Source organism: Atractosteus spatula, chromosome 12, assembly GCF_055471065.1.
Source record: "Atractosteus spatula isolate fAtrSpa1 chromosome 12, fAtrSpa1.hap1, whole genome shotgun sequence".
NCBI classification, from domain to species: Eukaryota; Metazoa; Chordata; class Actinopteri; order Semionotiformes; family Lepisosteidae; genus Atractosteus; species Atractosteus spatula.
This window is the reverse complement of record NC_142717.1, coordinates 22,894,821-22,913,320: the sequence shown is the minus strand read 5'-3', so window position 1 is coordinate 22,913,320 and position 18,500 is coordinate 22,894,821. Positions and strand designations below refer to the sequence as shown.

At 40.4% G+C, this 18,500-nt stretch overlaps 2 protein-coding genes across 5 annotated transcripts in view; one reads left to right on the top strand and one right to left on the bottom strand.

Moving 5' to 3' along the window:
• Nucleotides 1–9,121, top strand: part of galnt1 (UDP-N-acetyl-alpha-D-galactosamine:polypeptide N-acetylgalactosaminyltransferase 1) — a 205,530-nt gene extending 196,409 nt beyond the window's left edge. For 3 of the 4 annotated variants that reach the window (XM_088928676.1, XM_088928677.1, XM_088928675.1), the window contains one exon: nt 8,429–9,121. In XM_088928676.1, the coding sequence (XP_088784802.1) occupies nt 8,429–8,677 (249 nt within the window). In that variant the 3' untranslated portion in view covers nt 8,678–9,121. Of the gene's footprint in view, nt 1–3,582; nt 6,394–8,428 lie in introns of those variants that run through there. The other variant, XM_088928678.1, reaches the window with a different exon arrangement.
• Nucleotides 9,122–11,803: 2,682 nt separating this feature from the next.
• Nucleotides 11,804–18,500, bottom strand: part of tmem245 (transmembrane protein 245) — a 35,553-nt gene continuing 28,856 nt past the window's right edge. Inside the window, exon 17 of the mRNA XM_088928674.1 lies at nt 11,804–16,852. Coding sequence (XP_088784800.1) covers nt 16,807–16,852 — 46 coding nt within the window. The 3' untranslated portion in view covers nt 11,804–16,806. The remainder of the gene's footprint in view (nt 16,853–18,500) is intronic.

Here is an 18,500-nt window from a genome sequence, read left to right as displayed (position 1 = left end):
CCGGGAGGTCCATCCAAGACGAGGACGATTAAAATCTCGAACAGGGACACAGGAGTTAAAATGGAGTGACGAGGCCAGGCGCTCCAAGCCCTATACAGAGCTTGGTCAGGATGCCGATTGGAAGCCTATGCCTTTAAGCCGCAGACGTAGGGCGACTTGAAGCTAGGCGGGCCTCCGGGCGTCCGTATTCCAATGCAGAGCCCCTAGCTTCCAGAGCACCGGATTTAAATAAAGGACGGAACAGGGGAAAGGTGAACGTGATAATGAAAAACACAAAAGGGTCGGAGCGCCCTCTAGAGGAGGGATGACAATCGTGACACTAGGAACCATGTGTTGTCCCAGCTCATCCCACAGACGCTCGGTGGGGCTGAAGTGGCGAGTAAGTCATCATAACTGTCATGTTCTCATCTCACAAGGAAGCCATTGTTCCGCAAGCACCAGGAGGACTTTGCTGTCTTGCTGGAATGTTGTCACATTAGGATGAGCCCACAGGAGGGACAGCAATTGAGGTCAAAATGAGAGCAATGTAGCACCTTGCAATCAGGTCACAGCATCAATACAAGAGGAGCTCTGTTGCAGCTAGACACTCCTGTCTAGACCATGAAGGTGATGACATCCATCTTGGCGTGGTGTCACGATCCTGTCATTGATGAACTGGGTTGGTCATAATGTCTTGGCAGTGTAGAAATTGCTGATTGTAAATGCCCTAGATGGCAAGCAACAGTGCATTGGTTTAGTCCAGCCTCCACATAACAGTGGCACAAAGGTGGTGGCCTTGATAAACAAGGCATGCTGGTTCCTCTGTGTGTTTTTCTTTCTTGACTTTCTCAAAGTTCAATCTCTTTCCCTGTCACCTTCCTCTCACACTAATGTAGTGGTTTAGTGCTTAAGCACCAAAGTCACTTGAATAAATCATGGTCAGCTATGAATGATCAACTAATCAAAATGACTCCAAAAACAATGATCAATATCCAAAATCCATATATATATAATTTCTGCTAATAACCTTGTGTCTGATGTTCGTTATTGAAGTAAATCCTTAAGTTGACTTCTTCAGTACCTTTGAGAAATTTGAACTGGAATTGAATCAGATCTCCTCTGATCAGGGCTAAGGTTATCTGGTTCCTTTGGCCTGTTTATGTATGATAAATGAGATTAACTATTCCAACCATAGTAGTATCGCCTTTGGGCCTTGTTCACCAAAACTAAGAACACCATTTGCATTTGTCTTACTATTGCATTTAAAGTTCTCGAATCATTCTCTTGATGTCAGTTTGACAGATTGAGCTGTAATCTGTTGACCTTTTGAGCAGTTTCCCAAAAAAACTAATTTCACAAATCATGATACACAATGAAGTCTTGGATAGAGTCATAGTGGTTTTGTGTTTCCTGAGCTACCACTAACGTGTCACAAGAGACAAATCTTATGTTTGTATAATTTGTACTGTATATTTAACAGGTTTGTAAGAATCTAGAATGATTATTTAACCGTATACTGTAAGTCACAAAGAGTACTGGTAGTGTACTCCTAATTACCATTTATCTCTCAGGCTGTAATTGTATCTTACAGTCACTTTCAACCTCCATCTCGACCCTAATATAGCTGTATTATTTTACATGTAAAACCTTGAGTGTGCTTGTTCTTTTTCCAAATGGAAGAGTTTTATTTTACAAGTAGAGTGCTTTCAATTTATGCTGCCTTCTACCCCAGACTTTCACCTCAAAATTCAGTCCAAAACAACTGTGACGTTGTCATCTACCCATCTCCAGTCCCACCTGGCTTACAAAAGACAGACAGTTCTTGTTTTGTCTTTAATCTTTCTTTCAGTTTTTTGTTCATTCACTCATTTATAAGCATGTCATCTATTTTTTCTGTCTTTCTATCTTTGTGTATCTGTAACTCCCCCAGTTCTCAACCAACAGGCCGATGTTGTTAGTTCTGACAGGCAGCAGCGGTAATTCTCTGCCCAGGGATTTCAATGAAGCACGCTGTGCTAATGGAGAAGGTAGAGCTAAATGGGCAAGGAAGGAGATCTGATTGCAGAGCCAGGGTTTTGTAGAGGTCAAGCTAAGAAGGTTCATTAAATTAAGAAAGATTGATACCTGAAACCAGCTCTATCGAATCCGCATGGACTTGCAGGCTGCTGAAGGCCTTAACTAGTCATCTTCTCTTGGGCTGAGGGGATTAGGGTGTGAAAAGTCAGTGCCAGCGGGGATAAAAAAAATGTCTCTGGTAATGCAGTTAGAGCATTTACAGACAAGGATGATGTGTGTCGAAATTCGCTCTAGTATTGCACTAAGCATTACAGAAATAACAAAAGCAGAAGAGCATGAAGAAAAGTATTAAGATGGAGAAAGTCATTCAACCCAATTTCCTCTTATGGTACCTAGTAGCTCATTGATCCAAGGATCTCATCTAGTTTTATATACCTACAGTACATTTATTTAACCAGGCTCTTAACTCCATGCCAGCAATGCACACTCCTTGAGGACAGTTGTTTACTTTGTACTGTATATATCAAGAGACATACGCTGAAGAAAAGGGAAACTTTTTGTTATAATTTTGTGAACTGTGCCTGTGGAATTCTTGCCATGTTTTATTAGTGTTACACTCTTTCCATTTTTAAATGAAGACTCAAGTCACATTTTTTCCTTTTTTGAGTTTTTTTTATTTTTAATTTTTTTGTCGCTCTTGGTACACAGAGAATCGTTTTTAGCTCGTTTACTTTTTTTAACAGCTTTCATTTTTCTCTGTGCTTTAAATGCATCTGTTATTGTTAAGCCTTTTATAGTTGCTGACGTTACTCCAAATTGCAGCATGACAGACACATTGTAAATGAATTGCTTCTTGACCGGTTTTTGAGCAACTCGTCTGAAGAGGTTTGATCAGGGAACTACTGTATGTCAGCAGTTCAGTTCAGTTGAGTTTATTTGTCATATGTACAAGTGCAATGAAATACTTATTTGCATATATGCCCCCAATACAAAGGACATTAAGGAGACACCGAAACATAAACACAGAACAGCAGCAGGAACAATAACAAGTTAAATGGCAGACAACTTAAAGAACAAGTCAGACAAGCAGTGCGAGAAAAGAAAAACAAAATTGAGTTGAAAAGGAACCAGTAGAAGTTAATTTGAGATTGAACAGTAAAAAGCAAGAAGAAGAAAACAGTTTTGGAACCTCTAACTGTTGCTTTGTCAAAATGGTGTCTTCTGTCCACTCTCAAGCTGGTGCTTGTGTTGATGTATAAGGGCCGTGGACCTGCAAGATTGGATCCTGACTCTCCAGAACCCATGCTTGACCACCCCTGGCAGAATCCATCGTTAGCCACTGAAGTTTAATAATATGTTGAATAGTGTCCCACAGGGCTTGGCAAATTAAGGTTGTGTTGAAATTGTCTTCATTGCAACAAGGAATTAATTTGTTGGATTAAATACACTTTGTGGATTTGTTTATGCGAGCCAATGGCTTGCCTTTACTGACCCGTTGTGAAATATGCAGACAGTTTGCCAGCACGGAATAGGGTGCCAGCAAACTCTTTGTCTAAACTCTGAATATTCTCGCGTGTTCTCTCCTAGAAACTGACGCTGGTGCATGTGAACAGTAACCAGTGTCTAGACAAGGCCACCGAGGAGGACAGCCAAGTGCCCAGCGTGAAGGACTGTAACGGAAGCCGCTCCCAGCAGTGGCTGCTGAGGAACGTCACACTTCCCGAGATATTCTAGGACAGACCGCCAACGACAGTGGACACGCCATTCACTAAATGATGAGAAAAAAAGGAGCCAGAGAAATACAGAGGGAAATGTTTTTGGGCTACCTCGGCGCAGACCTTTCTGCTACCCCTGTTTCGGCAGCGGGAAGGAAAAATGATGGCCAGACGGATCTCCCAACTCCACGAGAGAGCACGAAGTGAGAGACACTCGGGCATGAAGGAACGAAACTTGTTCAGTGTGCATTTGCCTTCCTTGTGACGAGGCCGTTGTCCTAGTGCAGCTGCACATCCGTTATGTTTACGTGACTGCCTCTTTTATTTTTTCAAGATTTCTTCGTTTTTGATTTGTTTTGGGTGTTTTTTCCCCCGTTTTGGTTTTGGTTTTTTGGGAAGGAGAAAGGAGTCCTCAAGCGGGCCGCTGCAGTGATTCATCTTGAAGGGTCAGATCTCGAGGACGTGTTCAGCGCTGCGGTTTTGTTGAGCGAGAGCCCTCTATCATGGCCGTGCGCAGGCACGTCCTTCCTCTCTCGTCTGGGCAGGCCCGGCCTTCTTCCACCAGGCACTTTCCGGAATATTTCATCACTCTCACGCTTGCCTTGAAGGCTCACATTTCTTGAAGGGGAGATCATGGTGGAACCTGAGGCTGACTGGCAGATGGTTTCATGTTTGTTAACAAGACGGTATACCATGAGACACATAGAGGTGTGTTTGTTGAACTCAACAAAGGTGATTAAACAGGGTTGAAACGACTTCCTAGAATATTAAAGAAATACAAGTTTGTGATATCTTCACTTTTTATGTAGATTTTATACATCAATTGTAAAAGTATCAATTCATTTTTTTTTAACATTTTGGTGAGTGCCACAAATGATTTAGTTGTTTTTTTTTGTCTGTTTTTCCATCTTTCAGTTTTACAATTATGTCCATATAGAGCTAACCAGTATACACCTAGGTGTCTGTATATCCCAGGCTTGTTGCCTTCTTGAATTTCTATTTCATTGTTTCATTATGGTTCTGTGATGTCATTGATATCTATCTACATTTTTTCAGTACCACTACTGCGAGATGTCCTGTTGAACTAACTGCTGTCATATCACCCTCAGCTGGTCACCGTGTAAAACTCCAAGGGCTCTTTCCTCTGTGTGTGTGTGTACAGTACGTGCTTCTGCAGTTCTTACGGAGTATCCTGCTGGTCACACCAAGACATCACATACTCTAAAGCAGCCTTTCTTAGTATCCCAGCGGCCATCAGGTGCTGACAGGCTGTCTTGTGTCAATCTGCTTGGTCAGTCACTTGTTTCACTGGGTGTCTTAAGTGTACAGATTTATGTGTGAGTTTGGTCACTACTGTACCTGACCTGACTCTGGAAATACCTGCTGTATAAGCACTTGTAGTGGATATGAAGAAGTCCTCTGTGACATTATGAATGCAAAGTAGAAAAGTCTGTAGCTTAGTATCTCTGTTTACTATAAATGCGTACTTTGTCATATCATGGTTTGGTCACTGGCCAAAAAAGGATATTAATTTGTAATGAATGATTTTGCTGTAGCACTGACAGTGCAATTTGATTTTTGATTTACTCTGCTGATTTTCAAAAGAGTATCTGCTATGTAAAAAGTCATATCCAGAGTTAGAAGTACAGTACCAAGACGCATATCTGACCAAATATGTTATCCATGACCAGCTCATAATTAAGCAGTTGACACCACACATTTTTTTCTTTTTAATGCAGGCAGTTTGTCCTTGTATCATATCACCAACCACAAAGCCTTATTCCAGGTACTATTCATTTCAGAATTATTCAGTTTTATACCAGAATATTGAGTTTTGATGTGCACCCACAAGGAAGAGAAATTGAGGTTTGCCACCTCACTTTCCTTTTGTTTTCCTAAAGTTGATGTCGATCATCCTAATGATGTAGTTCCATATCTGGCTGCCTCCGTATTAAAACTGAATGAAAACGATCTAATATGTGTAGCTTTCAGTTTCATTTCCTATTTCTTTTTATTCTGAGGTTGATGCTGCAAAATGAAAGACAAGCCACTAGAGATTCATTTGTCTTCCTTCTAAATCCTAAAGTCACCACCCACCCTCCACAAAAGAGCCTTTGTTGTGTTTCTTTCATCAAGTTGGCCTGAATACGGCCAGCCAGTCATTGTCACACTTGAAGTGCTGGTGTTGATCATAGCATCCTGACCAGATGCTCATACCCCCAGGTAGGTCACTAGAGCACTTGATATCTGTGTAATTGATTTTGACAGCCACGGTATGCCAGTGTTAGAACACTTTATTGAATGGGCTCTCCTGAGGTCTGTTCATTTGTCAAACATATTTTGAGAAGAAGAATTTTGGTAAATGATAGATACTACATGCACAAGAACATCCATGCAGAGTGCAGTTTAAGATCATGACATGAGCAGCAATAATAAGTCTTACAATTATCACAATGTTAATTGTCTCATTTGCAGAGGTGTTTTGGGAATACACATTGAAGGTGTTTTACTTTGCTTTTAAGAAAAGCGTTTTAACTGTATATCATGCCAATAAAATGTGCTGATTTGAAAGAAAGTTAGCTCTCACAGCAGATTAGTTGGTACAATACTAGTTCTATGCCGTATAACAAAAACTCAAGCTGTGGATACTTTACAGTACAGTTGGAATCATGCTAACCAAAAATGAAATGCTTGAAATCCTTCATTAACAAGTTGCAGTCGTACTTGTACAGAAGGGTTTTTTTTTTTTACAAAGTTTGCTTCTCCCTGTATTATGTTTAACAGTGCCCTCCAAAAGTATTGGTACAACAGCCCAATCTTTTATTTTTGTTTTACAGTCAAGAAATCCATATTTGTGATAATGAGATTTTTTGAAAGAAATGAGATCCATATCCCTTTTGGCTTTAGCTTGTGTAGTAATAAAATGCTTCCATAGCACGACAGTGACCAAAAACATACAGCCATCTCCATGCAATCAATGAGATTTTCAGGAGAAATAAGTAGAAAATCTTAGACTGGCAAATCAGTTTCCAGATTTCAATTCAATTGAGCATGCGTTTTACATGCTGAGAAAACAAAAAGAAACCAACACCCCAAGAGCAGGCAAAAATACCTCAAATGATTACACAGTTTATTGCCTTCACTTGTTGTCTTAAACAAGATCAAATACTGACTTTCAGTGAATATGTCAATGCTTACGGTAACTTGAAATCTCTAGATTAAACACATTATGTTTTTGTTTTATGTGATTAAATTTGTGAATCTAATTACCCAAAAATATTTATCGTACTTATCATTCATATTATTCTCATGATCACAAGTACAGATTGCTTAATTGTATGGCACTTTTTGGAAGGTGTTGTTATAGTGATTATCATGTTGCTAGGCAAAGAGTAGGAGCTCGGAATCAGAATACAGGTACTGTAAACCTGCAAGAATGTATACTTCAAGAAGGCCACTTATAAAAAAAAAAAAGAGCATGGTAACTTGACTGACACGATCCAGGTTCACCCACATCTCCAGCATTTTCTGTGGAAACTTCAGCTGGGTTTATAATTCTCTTCTGATGTTTTCAAAATAATGGGTTTACTTTCCTCTGAAGCCCTCTGTTGCCAACACTGGTGCTCAGTACGATTGTGGCCCCTCTGTTGTATGAGTCTCCCAAGTCAGCCTCGCCTCGCTCGGTCCCTACTCCCCATCTAAGACGTGACCTCCTGAGGATGTAAGCGATCAGAACCCTGTCAAATGCTCTGTAATGTAATGTTGATCAAATTGCTTTTTTTTCTAATAAAATCTTAATTTAAAAAATTCCTTCTCTCTTGACCTCTCTGTAGCTTTTGGCCAAAAGGTCACGATGAGGGTTGTTTTTCAGATTTCCGACTTAAGTGACTTTAATGGGCTTGTGCCCTGGAGGAAATGCTTTGGAGTTCCATGTCTTAAAGGAATGCCTCCTTTTTTTCCACCGGTGTAATTTGTTGTACTGTATCGTAAGTGGTGGCACAGTGGTTAGCATTGCTGCCCCGAGTTCTTTTCTGGACCTGGGGTGCCATCTGTGTGGAGTTTGTACTGTGCGTCCTCCCTGTGTTTGCATAGGTTTCCTCCTACAGTCCAAAGATAATAGGTTAATTGGCATCTGGGAAGAATGGGGCCCTGGTGTGAGTGTGTGTGTTTGTCTGTCCTGCAATGGGCTGGTGTCCTGTCCAAGGTGTACCCACCTGATTGCCTGTTGTTTGGGACTCGCCTCCAACCCTGTAGTGGATTAAGTGTTTAGAAAATGGATGGATGGGTCTATTTTAAGTGATAGATTGGTCATTACTGTTCAGGATGCTTACACATACAGCCCAATGACAGGACAGTGTGCTTGTGAGGACATGTGATGACTATTGGACAGCATGGGGGAAATCCAACCCTACATGCCACATTCACTTCACTTCCTCTTTAGCCTGGAAGAATGTATTAAAAACACGTGTTTGCCCTGATGGAACAGTAACACAAAGCCGAGCTGCCAGAAACGGCAACTGATAATGGCAAACAAACACAGACAGCAGGATATGACACAGGAAAAGACTGACATAACAGGAAAATGGCGATAATATAAAGTGTTTATATACCTGTTGGTGTGTTTTTTCCTCTGTCCTTTTACCTTTTGGCAGTGAGAGTTTACCGAGGAGGAGCAGGGGGAGCGGTTCGAGTACATTTCTGTTTCTTTCTCGTTTCAGAGGCAGGCAGCACTCCTGCGTCACAGCTCACAGGTCCCGGGTTTGATTTCAGACAAAGAAGCCTGGAGTTTCAGTGTGTTCCCAATAAGGTTTCTCAGGGTTTTCTGGATTCCCCTCCACCTTCCAAAGACAATGCCAGCTGCGTTAGTGTCCCTAATGTCCCTGTGTGCTGGTTTGAGTGTGTGCATTCAGCTCTGTGTCTACACGATAAGCTTCGAGATAGTAAGCACTGAGACACCCTTCCCATGAATAAGCATTCCTGATTTCAGAAGAATTCCTGATAATATACTGTAGGGATAAACGCTAACAACTGAAGTCAGAAGTAATTTTCTTGGTGCAAAAAAAAATCTTTGCATCCATTGTCTTGCACTAGTCTCCACATGGTCCCGTTCAGCAATAGTATGAGTAGGGCGCAGCAGCCGTTTCTGTGTGTATTCTTATGGAAAGAAAGCTGGCCGACTCCTGCCTGGAATCTGTATGTCAGCTTTGTGGGATGGGGATGAGAGATCGCCTGCCTGCAGCAGGCTCTATCTGTGGAAAGCAGCTGGCGAGGTGACTGCCTGACAGCACACCACTCCTTCATCTCTCCAGCTGAGAAACGCTCAAGGGACAACATAGTTGAAGGTGCCTGCGTAGGCTGTGGGTGGTGGGAGAGAGCAGGGAGTGTGTACAATAAAGCAGTGAAGAAGTGTGCTCAAGAGATGTGAAAATCATTTTTTTCCAGTTGTTGCTAGCTGTTTGGAATTTAGAATTTTAGAGGCCTATGGAGTTAAAGCAGAGATCTTCTATGCGGCGATTTCAGAGACCCAAATCTTTCAAATTATTGTCTATAGAAATCAATTACCATCGAGTGGCATGGATTAGAGAAAACCAGCTGCAGAAGCAGACCCACCAGTATGATGACTGTATTTGGCTCACTTTTAATTCCCTTCCTCATACTTCCAGCCTTTTCTTAATATGCCCCCTAGTGGTGAAAATGAGAATAAACTAGCTGTTTGTGGTCAGCTCTGTCCACAAGAGCTTTCTACTGAAGTGAACAGATGCGGAAGAAGCATCCACCCGAAAGCACTTCACTGGAGAATCACAGACACTGATTTAATAAGTAAATGAGGTAGTCAAAGGCACAGGCAGAGCAGCAGTGCTATAAACTGCAGCTTTAAGGACAAAACGAATCAGCACAAACACACCGATTCATGAAGGGGGTTGTAAACAGTACAAGTGCCGTGCAATAAGTGCCAATGAAGCGAAAGTCCAGGGACCACAACAAACTGAAACATAGACACAAAGGGGAGAGCTGTGTACAGTAGTTTGCATTCTTGAGACACACACACTGAGTGAAAGATGGACAGACACAGGCAGTTGTTAGGAGTCTCCACTCCTTGATTTATTTAACATTTACTGAAATCCCTGGATCGATTCGTCACTCTGCCGCAACTCAGATCACTTTCTGATTGCACTGTGCATAATATAATCAATGCTTTAGCTTTGCATAAGTAACAAGGGAGAACTTGGCTTGAAGGTGTTTTATTTCAGACAGCTCTGCAGGCCACACTCATCCCTGAACTCTAATCTCACTGCACCGCTGTACCTGGGGGGGGGCATGATCAATTTACCTTTATGGACTATATTAGTCAGGGGTGTGTTATTTTTCTTAATTTAGTTTTACACCCTGCCCCTTCGCACAAGTTTGATTTGCAGTGTCTACTGTTAATAAGACCTGCTGACGACGGTGACTAGTGATAATTAAAGGTTTATCATACATTTTGCAATGTAGCACTCGTGAGATTAAAAATCCGGGAATGCCAGAGTGCGGCTCAGAGGTGTAGCCGAGGCTGTTTCAGTGTGAAATTCACGCCACCTACTGGTTACGCACTACTGCAGAGGTGGCCTTCTTGACACCTTATAGCTTAAAAACAATCTCAGGCATTAAAGAAATAATACATTTCAATCAATTCCCAAAGGCAAGCAATTCATCTGTGCATTCTCTGTCTGTTGGAGTGAAAGTGAAAGAGACTGGCTTGTGTGTTCTCATCACTAACTGCCTGCTCTTTGGCTAATGGAGATAATCTGGCATATATAAAAAGAGATGTCAATACCTCATAGCAGATGATAATTGAGAAAGTGAATACTTATTGATTTCAATTAAACTTGCCTATTTTCCACAGGACATGGCCAAAACCAGCTTAAAAAAAACTCTGCTGATGAGATGACTTGCAGAAATCCTGGGCCATATGCTGCCCACACTGTTTCATCCAATTCCTGTGAACACTATTAAGCTTGTGATTCAGTGTAGCAATGAAGACATGTGCTTATCTATATAAACATGGCTTTGGGCACAATGCATAGCATTGCTGGACAAGCTTATTTCAGTGTTATCTTTAAAACAACAGGGGAACTATATGGAAAAGAGAAATTATAAACTGCTCCAAATAAGTACATCATCAAAGAGTTTTATGTACAAGAGTTTGCATATATATATATAGTAGATGGCCCACTTCTTTCACTACCGAGAGCAGAACCAGTTAAATTCATCATTAAAATGTAATGAAAAGCACACGACCATTGAGCAATCAAAGCCTCAAGTAAGAACAGCCAACCCTGAACACAGGGAACCAGATAGAGCTGTTCAAAATGACCACAAGCTAGCAGGTCCATACTTTGCGTCACACTGAGCTAGAACATACAGAATCTCAGTGTTGCTGCACAGTCATATTAATCTCCATGGGCAGATCCATTCTGCACTGCCGTACAGGGATACCCAAGGCTTCTAGGTCTCTTTAAAACAGCAGCACAAGAGGCACTGGGAGAATATGGTAAATTATAGTCCAACTATGCAAATAATGAGCTGATTTGTACTACTTATGTCCGAGAGCTAGCTAAATAGCATTTCGTTATACCATATACAGTACCATGTATATGAGTGTAATGACAATAAACTTGAACTTGAACTTGATTTAAGTGAGGGCTCATAGTTGGAACCTCTGTCTTGTGTTCCATCTTCCATAAGAAACTGAAACATCATCTTTTTGGGATGTAACTCTATGCCTGCCAAGCAGCACTGAAACTCCTCAACACTGTGCAGCATCCTCGCACTTAAGTAACACTGCCCTTCATTGTTCTCCGTGGTTTTATTGTTGTTTAAAGTTGCTGTTATCTGCACTCTTTGCAGTTTGACTGCTTGAGACTGCAAATCGCTTTAGATAAAAGTGTCTGCCAAATGGATAAATGTAAATGGAAGAAATGAACTGGAACTGCAAACTTGCAGCCCCACCAGGTTTCCAACACCCAGTTTAGATCCTACAGCACATTCTAAAATCCCCAGGCATGCACTTTACACAATTCACATAAAGACCGTCATGAAAACAGGAGACCACATTTTAATTGCAAAGTTTTATTTGTTCAGCACGTTGTCAGTAAAAAAGACATAACACTTTTTTGGTGATCACAGCCCCATTCTAATGCTTTACCATTTCAGCATGGATATACCACCATCTCAGCTGGTACCTTTGCACGAAATTAAACAAGATTTAGACAACACTACCAATGCACCAGAAGTTTGTGTTAATATAGAGTACATAAAACATAAGCAACAAAAACTATGTATTTTATGGATATAAGTTCTGTCTCACTTTCACATACTTTAACACTTTTTACATTTTAGAAGGTGGACTTCAAAGCATATATATTTTAACTGGAAAGTATAACGCAGCCACCTTTCAGTTCTTACGTGTAGTAAAACAGCAATAAATACGATACAGAATCACCTGCCTAGATGTACTTTTTAATTTATGCTACAGTGTAGCCAAACCATTCTCTTGGCAATAAACTGTCTTTCCATTTAATATCTGAGCTTTGCAATGAGTACAGAAAACCAAGGAGGCCAACTGTACCAGAAGCAACAACTCATCTTCACTTCATTTCTCAAATGGCCTGCTCTGCCACCGACATGCATGTTTCTTTTAAGAATGACTACTGTAAAAAGTGCTGATAGCATGGCTATGCTTGGAGTGCATTTTCAAAGCCAGAAAGAATAGGAATAGAGGCTTCCAGGTCACCTGTTGAATCTATTTCTGGTTGTGTGTTTGTGTTTGTGCGTTTGCAATGCCTGACACAATTCAGTGTCATCACATTATGCCACTTCAATGATCTAAACTGTGGTATAAATTCTTGCACTTTCAGATTTTCACGAAATTATAGTTTGCAAAACAAAAGCAGCCTATTTATGCCGCTCAGAAATTCCATATGGTACCCTGGGGCAAAGTTTGCCTGGCTGAGCAGGAGAATGTTATCCTCAAGTACTTCCTTGAACCACTCAATGATATTTTCACTGGTCTAATCTACCATACAGGAATTAATAATTCCATGGAAGCAACCGAGTTCAGATGATCAGAATAGACCCGCTGGTCATTGTGAATTAGTGCAGCAAACACAAGATCCTGATCCCCCAGCTATTCCACAGCCTCAGCCGTAAAATGAAATTGTGCAAAATTAGAACTGGAAGAAAACAAATTAAACTAGCTCTTAAAAGACCGTGTAGCATTCTCCAGTTGAATAATGGAACAAATTGAATGATGGAATTAATCTACCCAACTCTCTCCTACTGTTGCAGATACCCAGAAGTCTAACATCTAGGCTACAGATATGACACAATGAACATGGCAGGGAACAATTAAATACTTGTATATTCATGTTGTTAGAGGTTGAAACTGCCCTCAGCCCCTCCAACGAATCTTGCTGCACTCTGGTAACCATTTTGTATGGTATATGCTAACAGTCATCGAGCTCTGCCATCGATGTACCCTTATTTTTTCACTATCACATTCCCAGGACATTTCCTTCAACCAGGAAACAGAAATTACATATTTAAACATTACAGCGTGGAGTTGTGTCAGAGTGCAGGCTGAAAAAGGAGCAAATAAGAGATTAATTCCTTAATCAAAAAAATGAAATACATCATAAATGACTAATCTCTTTTAACAGAAATCTTTTGATGTACAAACTGCTGCCTTTCATATCTCCCTCATGACTTTGACTCTTCTTTCCCACTTTTCCTCTTTTTACTGCCACTCTTTCATGTGTTTTCTCCACCCCCACCTCTGTCTCTCATGCCTCTCCTCTCTCCTGCACACATGCCCGAAGGAGTCTCGACTTGTTCCCTACAGTATATGCAACATACATACCACATATCAAATAAAGTCATGATATTCATTAGGACTGTCACCAAAAGTGGGCTGTACTTTGCACTTTGCGGTATTTATCTTAGTTGTATTTTTGTGGCAGCTACTCTAGAAACAAAGGAAAGGCACAAATTCCCTCCAGCACAGGGGAATTCCAAAATGTTTTAAGTGATCCATCTACAAAAATGGTACTACATCACTAAATGCTGTCAGCATACTTCAGCAGTGCCTATCATTATAGGGTACCATAATGGCCACAGAAGACTGCTCAGGAAGTAGATCCATCTAATGTATCTCCCAACATGAAGCAACCCTTAATCTTTGCACAAGCCAGATGAAAACAAAATCTATCTCCACATGACAAAAAAACTACAAAATGGCATGCATGAGTACCATCATTACACCTTAAGGTGCAATAAGAATTTATTATGCCTGAAGAAAATCATTCATTTACACTAGTGCCTATCTGTACTGCTAGCTTACACCTTAAACGTTCACAGCCAGATGCTGTTGTTAATTTGTGAGCCTCTAATGATTTACTGTACTCCAGGCTGCACACATACACATAACACAGCTCTACAGTGCTGTACTGTGATGCACTGCCTAGGAAGGCTTTGACATTTTCCCTTGACTGATCACAGCTGGTCTTTCTTTTCACACAGTATTCAAAGGGGAATCCAATGTCTGCCAATGCAGAATATATTGAGCTAGGGTTTCAGTTTCAAATTCCACCATTTTGCCCTTTCTGGCAACTTGGTTGAGTTCAGTCTGCTCACAGTCACGCTGGCAGGAATGCAGCTACATGTCTAACCTGACATAGCTGTGACTGCATGAGAAAACTGAGCAGTGGGAAATCCCAAAAACAATGGTCTTCTCCTGCATTTCAGAGTTTACAATGCAGGTGCTCTATATTACAAAGTATAGAAGTAAGACAAAAGCTTCTTTTAACACACAAATCAGTACATGGAAATCCAAAGATCATTGATCATACTGCTATCTGTTAAAGTGAACACAACAGTATGGTTGAACATCAGCTATTACTTATGAGTGCCACAGGTTTCTGTAATTCAGGGAAAAAAAATATGTGCAATGAAAGGTTTATTGCTTTTGAAGAATTCTTTTTTCACGTCTTATAGTGTTTTTTTTTAAAAAGAAGTCCAAAGAATATTTTTCAGGTAATATTACTGAATTACAGCATTTGGACATGGATCCTACCATCAGAGACAGTGAATCTCTTTTAAGATCACAAGAAGCAGATGGCTATTACATTGAAAAGGGTCAGCCATAGTGCTTGTCATCACGATAAATTTAAAGTGGTTCCTCCTATTAATTGTATATGTTCTGTGTGAAAATCCTAAAAGCATAACTGGGCTGTATGCTACATAAGAATTCAGTGTAATGTTATTGCAATCTCATGGATTTCAGAATGTCTTTTAGAAAGCCTGAAGTAATCTAGCATCCTGTGAACATGTCTGTGTCATCTTCAGTGTATGGCAAGTGCATTTAGATTTTATACAGAACAGAAGGAAAGGGGTGTTTCACAGAACCCGATTAGCACTAATCTTAGGCTACACAATCTTATTTCACATGAACAAGTCTGGGAATACCACTTATCTTAGTCTGTGAAACATGCAAGGGCTGCAGGGATTTAGCTAGTAGAATAAACATGTTTTTATCTGAATGCCTCTTAAACGCTCTCTGTTCAAGGCTTTGATACATGCACTATCAATGTGCAGCCCAAAATTAACTAGAATTTACAAACAATGGTTAATAATACTGAACAGCGTGCAACACAGATGTGAAAACAAAAGTCTCCCCTTTCACAATAATATTCTCTACCAAAGTCACACACCCTTAAGAAAACTTAGTATTTCTTACTTCAACAGTGCACATCAGAAACTCTTACCAGTGAATTTGTACTTCTTAAACTGGTGAAAAAATGTGAAATGTTTCAAACATGTGAAACTAAATCCCATAACACAGATCTGTAGTGCCAATAAATACTTTCAAAAGGAAAAATGCCTTTGACAGCACTGCTTATTACAAGGCAAGTTCTTCCCCATGAACTGGAATTAGAAAAACACAGAACACAATTTTAATTAATAAAAAGAGAGCTTTGGAGTGTCAAAATAAAGATTTTCAGAAAGGAACAGAACCAGACCTGCTAAATGTGTAAAAAATGAAGATCCTTGGGACAGTACACACTAAGAATTAACTCAAACATTCTTTCAGGGGTACAATAATGTACAACCCAAGCAGCAATGCACACTTTACACATCCATACAAACCAAAGAGGAACTATGCCCCAAAACCTGAACAGAAGGTACACTAAATATGACCACATCATGACCACTCACTGAGTAGGGAGTAACAGATCGTCACTTTCCAATAAAATAATTTTAGCCATTCAGAAAGAAGAAAAGTAGAGGTTTAAACTTTCAGAATCTGAAGTGCACTCTATATGGAATGTACAGAGAGCACACACCCGCTATCACACAACACAGCTTCTCTTCACAGGTCTGCTCTTAATTAAGTTATAAAACACAAGCACTGTGTGTGCTTGAGAGAGAGTGTGTGAGTATTTAATGATGTAGTACCAGGGGATTCTATGGCATTATTCACTCCTCACTCGATCATGACATTGCACAGAAGTTTGAAAACAAACTTGGTCTGATGGCAGATGTTTCCAGCCCTGTCTTCTTGAAAGAAGACAGGAATCACAACATTTCCCAGCAATCACATCCCCAGTCATGGATGCCAAAAGCACATATTTACATACTTCCTAAGCTCTGCAAATAATAGATAAAAGGCATTAGAAGGTTAGTTTCATTCGGTCTTACAAACCGTCCAACGTATGGCGTTTCATAGCAAAACAAGTAAAATAAGTTTCTTTTTGAGACCTACAGTATGACTGCCTGCAGCTGAGATGGCAGTTAAAGTGCTAAAAACCAGCGTGTTCCCCTAGCCTTCACACACTGGGAGAAGGGACAAGGGTTTTTGTGCAGGGTGGGCAGCAGTCATCCACCCAAGTCACACAGGACACCGGTGAAAGGCCAGCAGCTGTAAGGAAATGAAGAGAACAGTGTTTGGCTGCTAGCCTCCCTTTGGCACGCAGGTCACATGAGGCCTTAGCAGGCAGCTCACAATAACCAGTACATCAGGAGCAGCCATTTCTTGCCCAGTGTCACACTGACTCTGCCCTCACTCTGTCTCCCTCTTCAGCAGGCTGGGACTGTCCATGAAAGATCTGAAACAGGAAGAAAAAGAATTGCAAAAGTGAAAAAGTGTTTCGAGTGTGGTATTAGCCTTTCAGAGGTAGTAGAGTATTCGGTACAATGTAAAAAGTGTAAATGTCACAACATTTACACTGTTGTGAGTCCTACAGTAAGTGTGATAAAAAGCCAGGTCATAGGAGCTCCCTGTACGCACTACTACTGCATGACCTGTCAGCTTAGAGAGTCTGAAAATATGTGCATTGGGCAGTGTTTATTAACGGACTTAAGTCATTTTTCACTGATGCTCTGAAACCCAAAACAATAAAAGAAGACAAGTGGAAGCCTTCCAACTGTGTTTCTAGGCACAATCTCCTCTTCTGCCTTTATCAAGTAATTGTCGGTGGGCATCGCACTCTCTTATTCCTGCCTCTTATGTCCAACTGAGAGCCCACCCAAGACAAGTTCGTCACTGCATTCTTATTAATTAATTGTCTCTTCAGTGCACTTCAAAGTAGACTCAGCATTTAACACCTAGAAGGGCTTCTGCATTTGAGCGAGGGTTTTGTTTTTATTAATCTCTCAGGCACATTTGACACAGATTCATAACATTAAACACATTCAACAGTTTCATTAACAAATACATAAACAGAACTCAGATTTTATAAATACCATATCCAGAGCCACCAATACATGTTGAATAAGTTGCTGAAGGTTGTCGAAAATGTTCAAAACATTTTCTTTTATTTCCTAGATAAGGAAATGGTTAAATGGTTTCAGGAATTTCAGATAAACTTTTTAAGGTCTCACATAAGATAAAATATACACACACAGTGCCTACAAAAAGTCTATACACTCTTTCCAAAGTACACATTTTGTGGTGTAACAGCCTAAAATCAAGACACAATTAACCATAACTGATTTTACCTTCATTTATACACTGTAACACATTACCTCCAAGTGAGAAACAAATGCTCAAACATTCAAAGGAAATTACAAATGAAAACCTAGAAAAAAGGATGAGATATGTGTACACACCCCCTTAAAGGGGCACTGCAGGCCCAATTTCTCAGACCTCAGTAACAAAATAAATTCACTGATGTTACAGAAAAAATTAACAAATTTCGAATTAAGCACAAAATTGTGAACTTTGTGAGAGTACTGTAAGTCGCCATGTTGTCGCAAAAACGCATTCATGTTCCCACGAATTACGACATGATTCAGCCCTTCCACTTCACTAGTCTCCATCATGACTAATGTCATGTGATGTATGAGCGAATACAAACAGGTTGCACAGCAGGCATTGCACCGCAGAAATGTCCCAATGTGATCTGCATGCAGAGTTAACAAGTAGTATTCACTGGACGTTTTGTTGCCTCGTTCTGAATTGCAGAACTTGGCACGGTGCATACATGGAAATTTTGTCTACCTTGTGGTATAAATTGGAGGTTTTACACGTTACTGTGTGCATTTTACTTTTATTGTGGTTTGAAATGCACTGATCAATGCTGGTTCTTTCTGATCCCAAAATATGACAAGAGCATTAGAGTTCCCCTTTAATAACAGCAATTGTAAATTAGCTCTGGATAACCAATTGCCTTCCACATCACACAAAAAGCTAATTAGCCTCCTCCTGTGATCAACTGTAGCGATTCTGATAATTTCAGAATAGAGTCACATGTT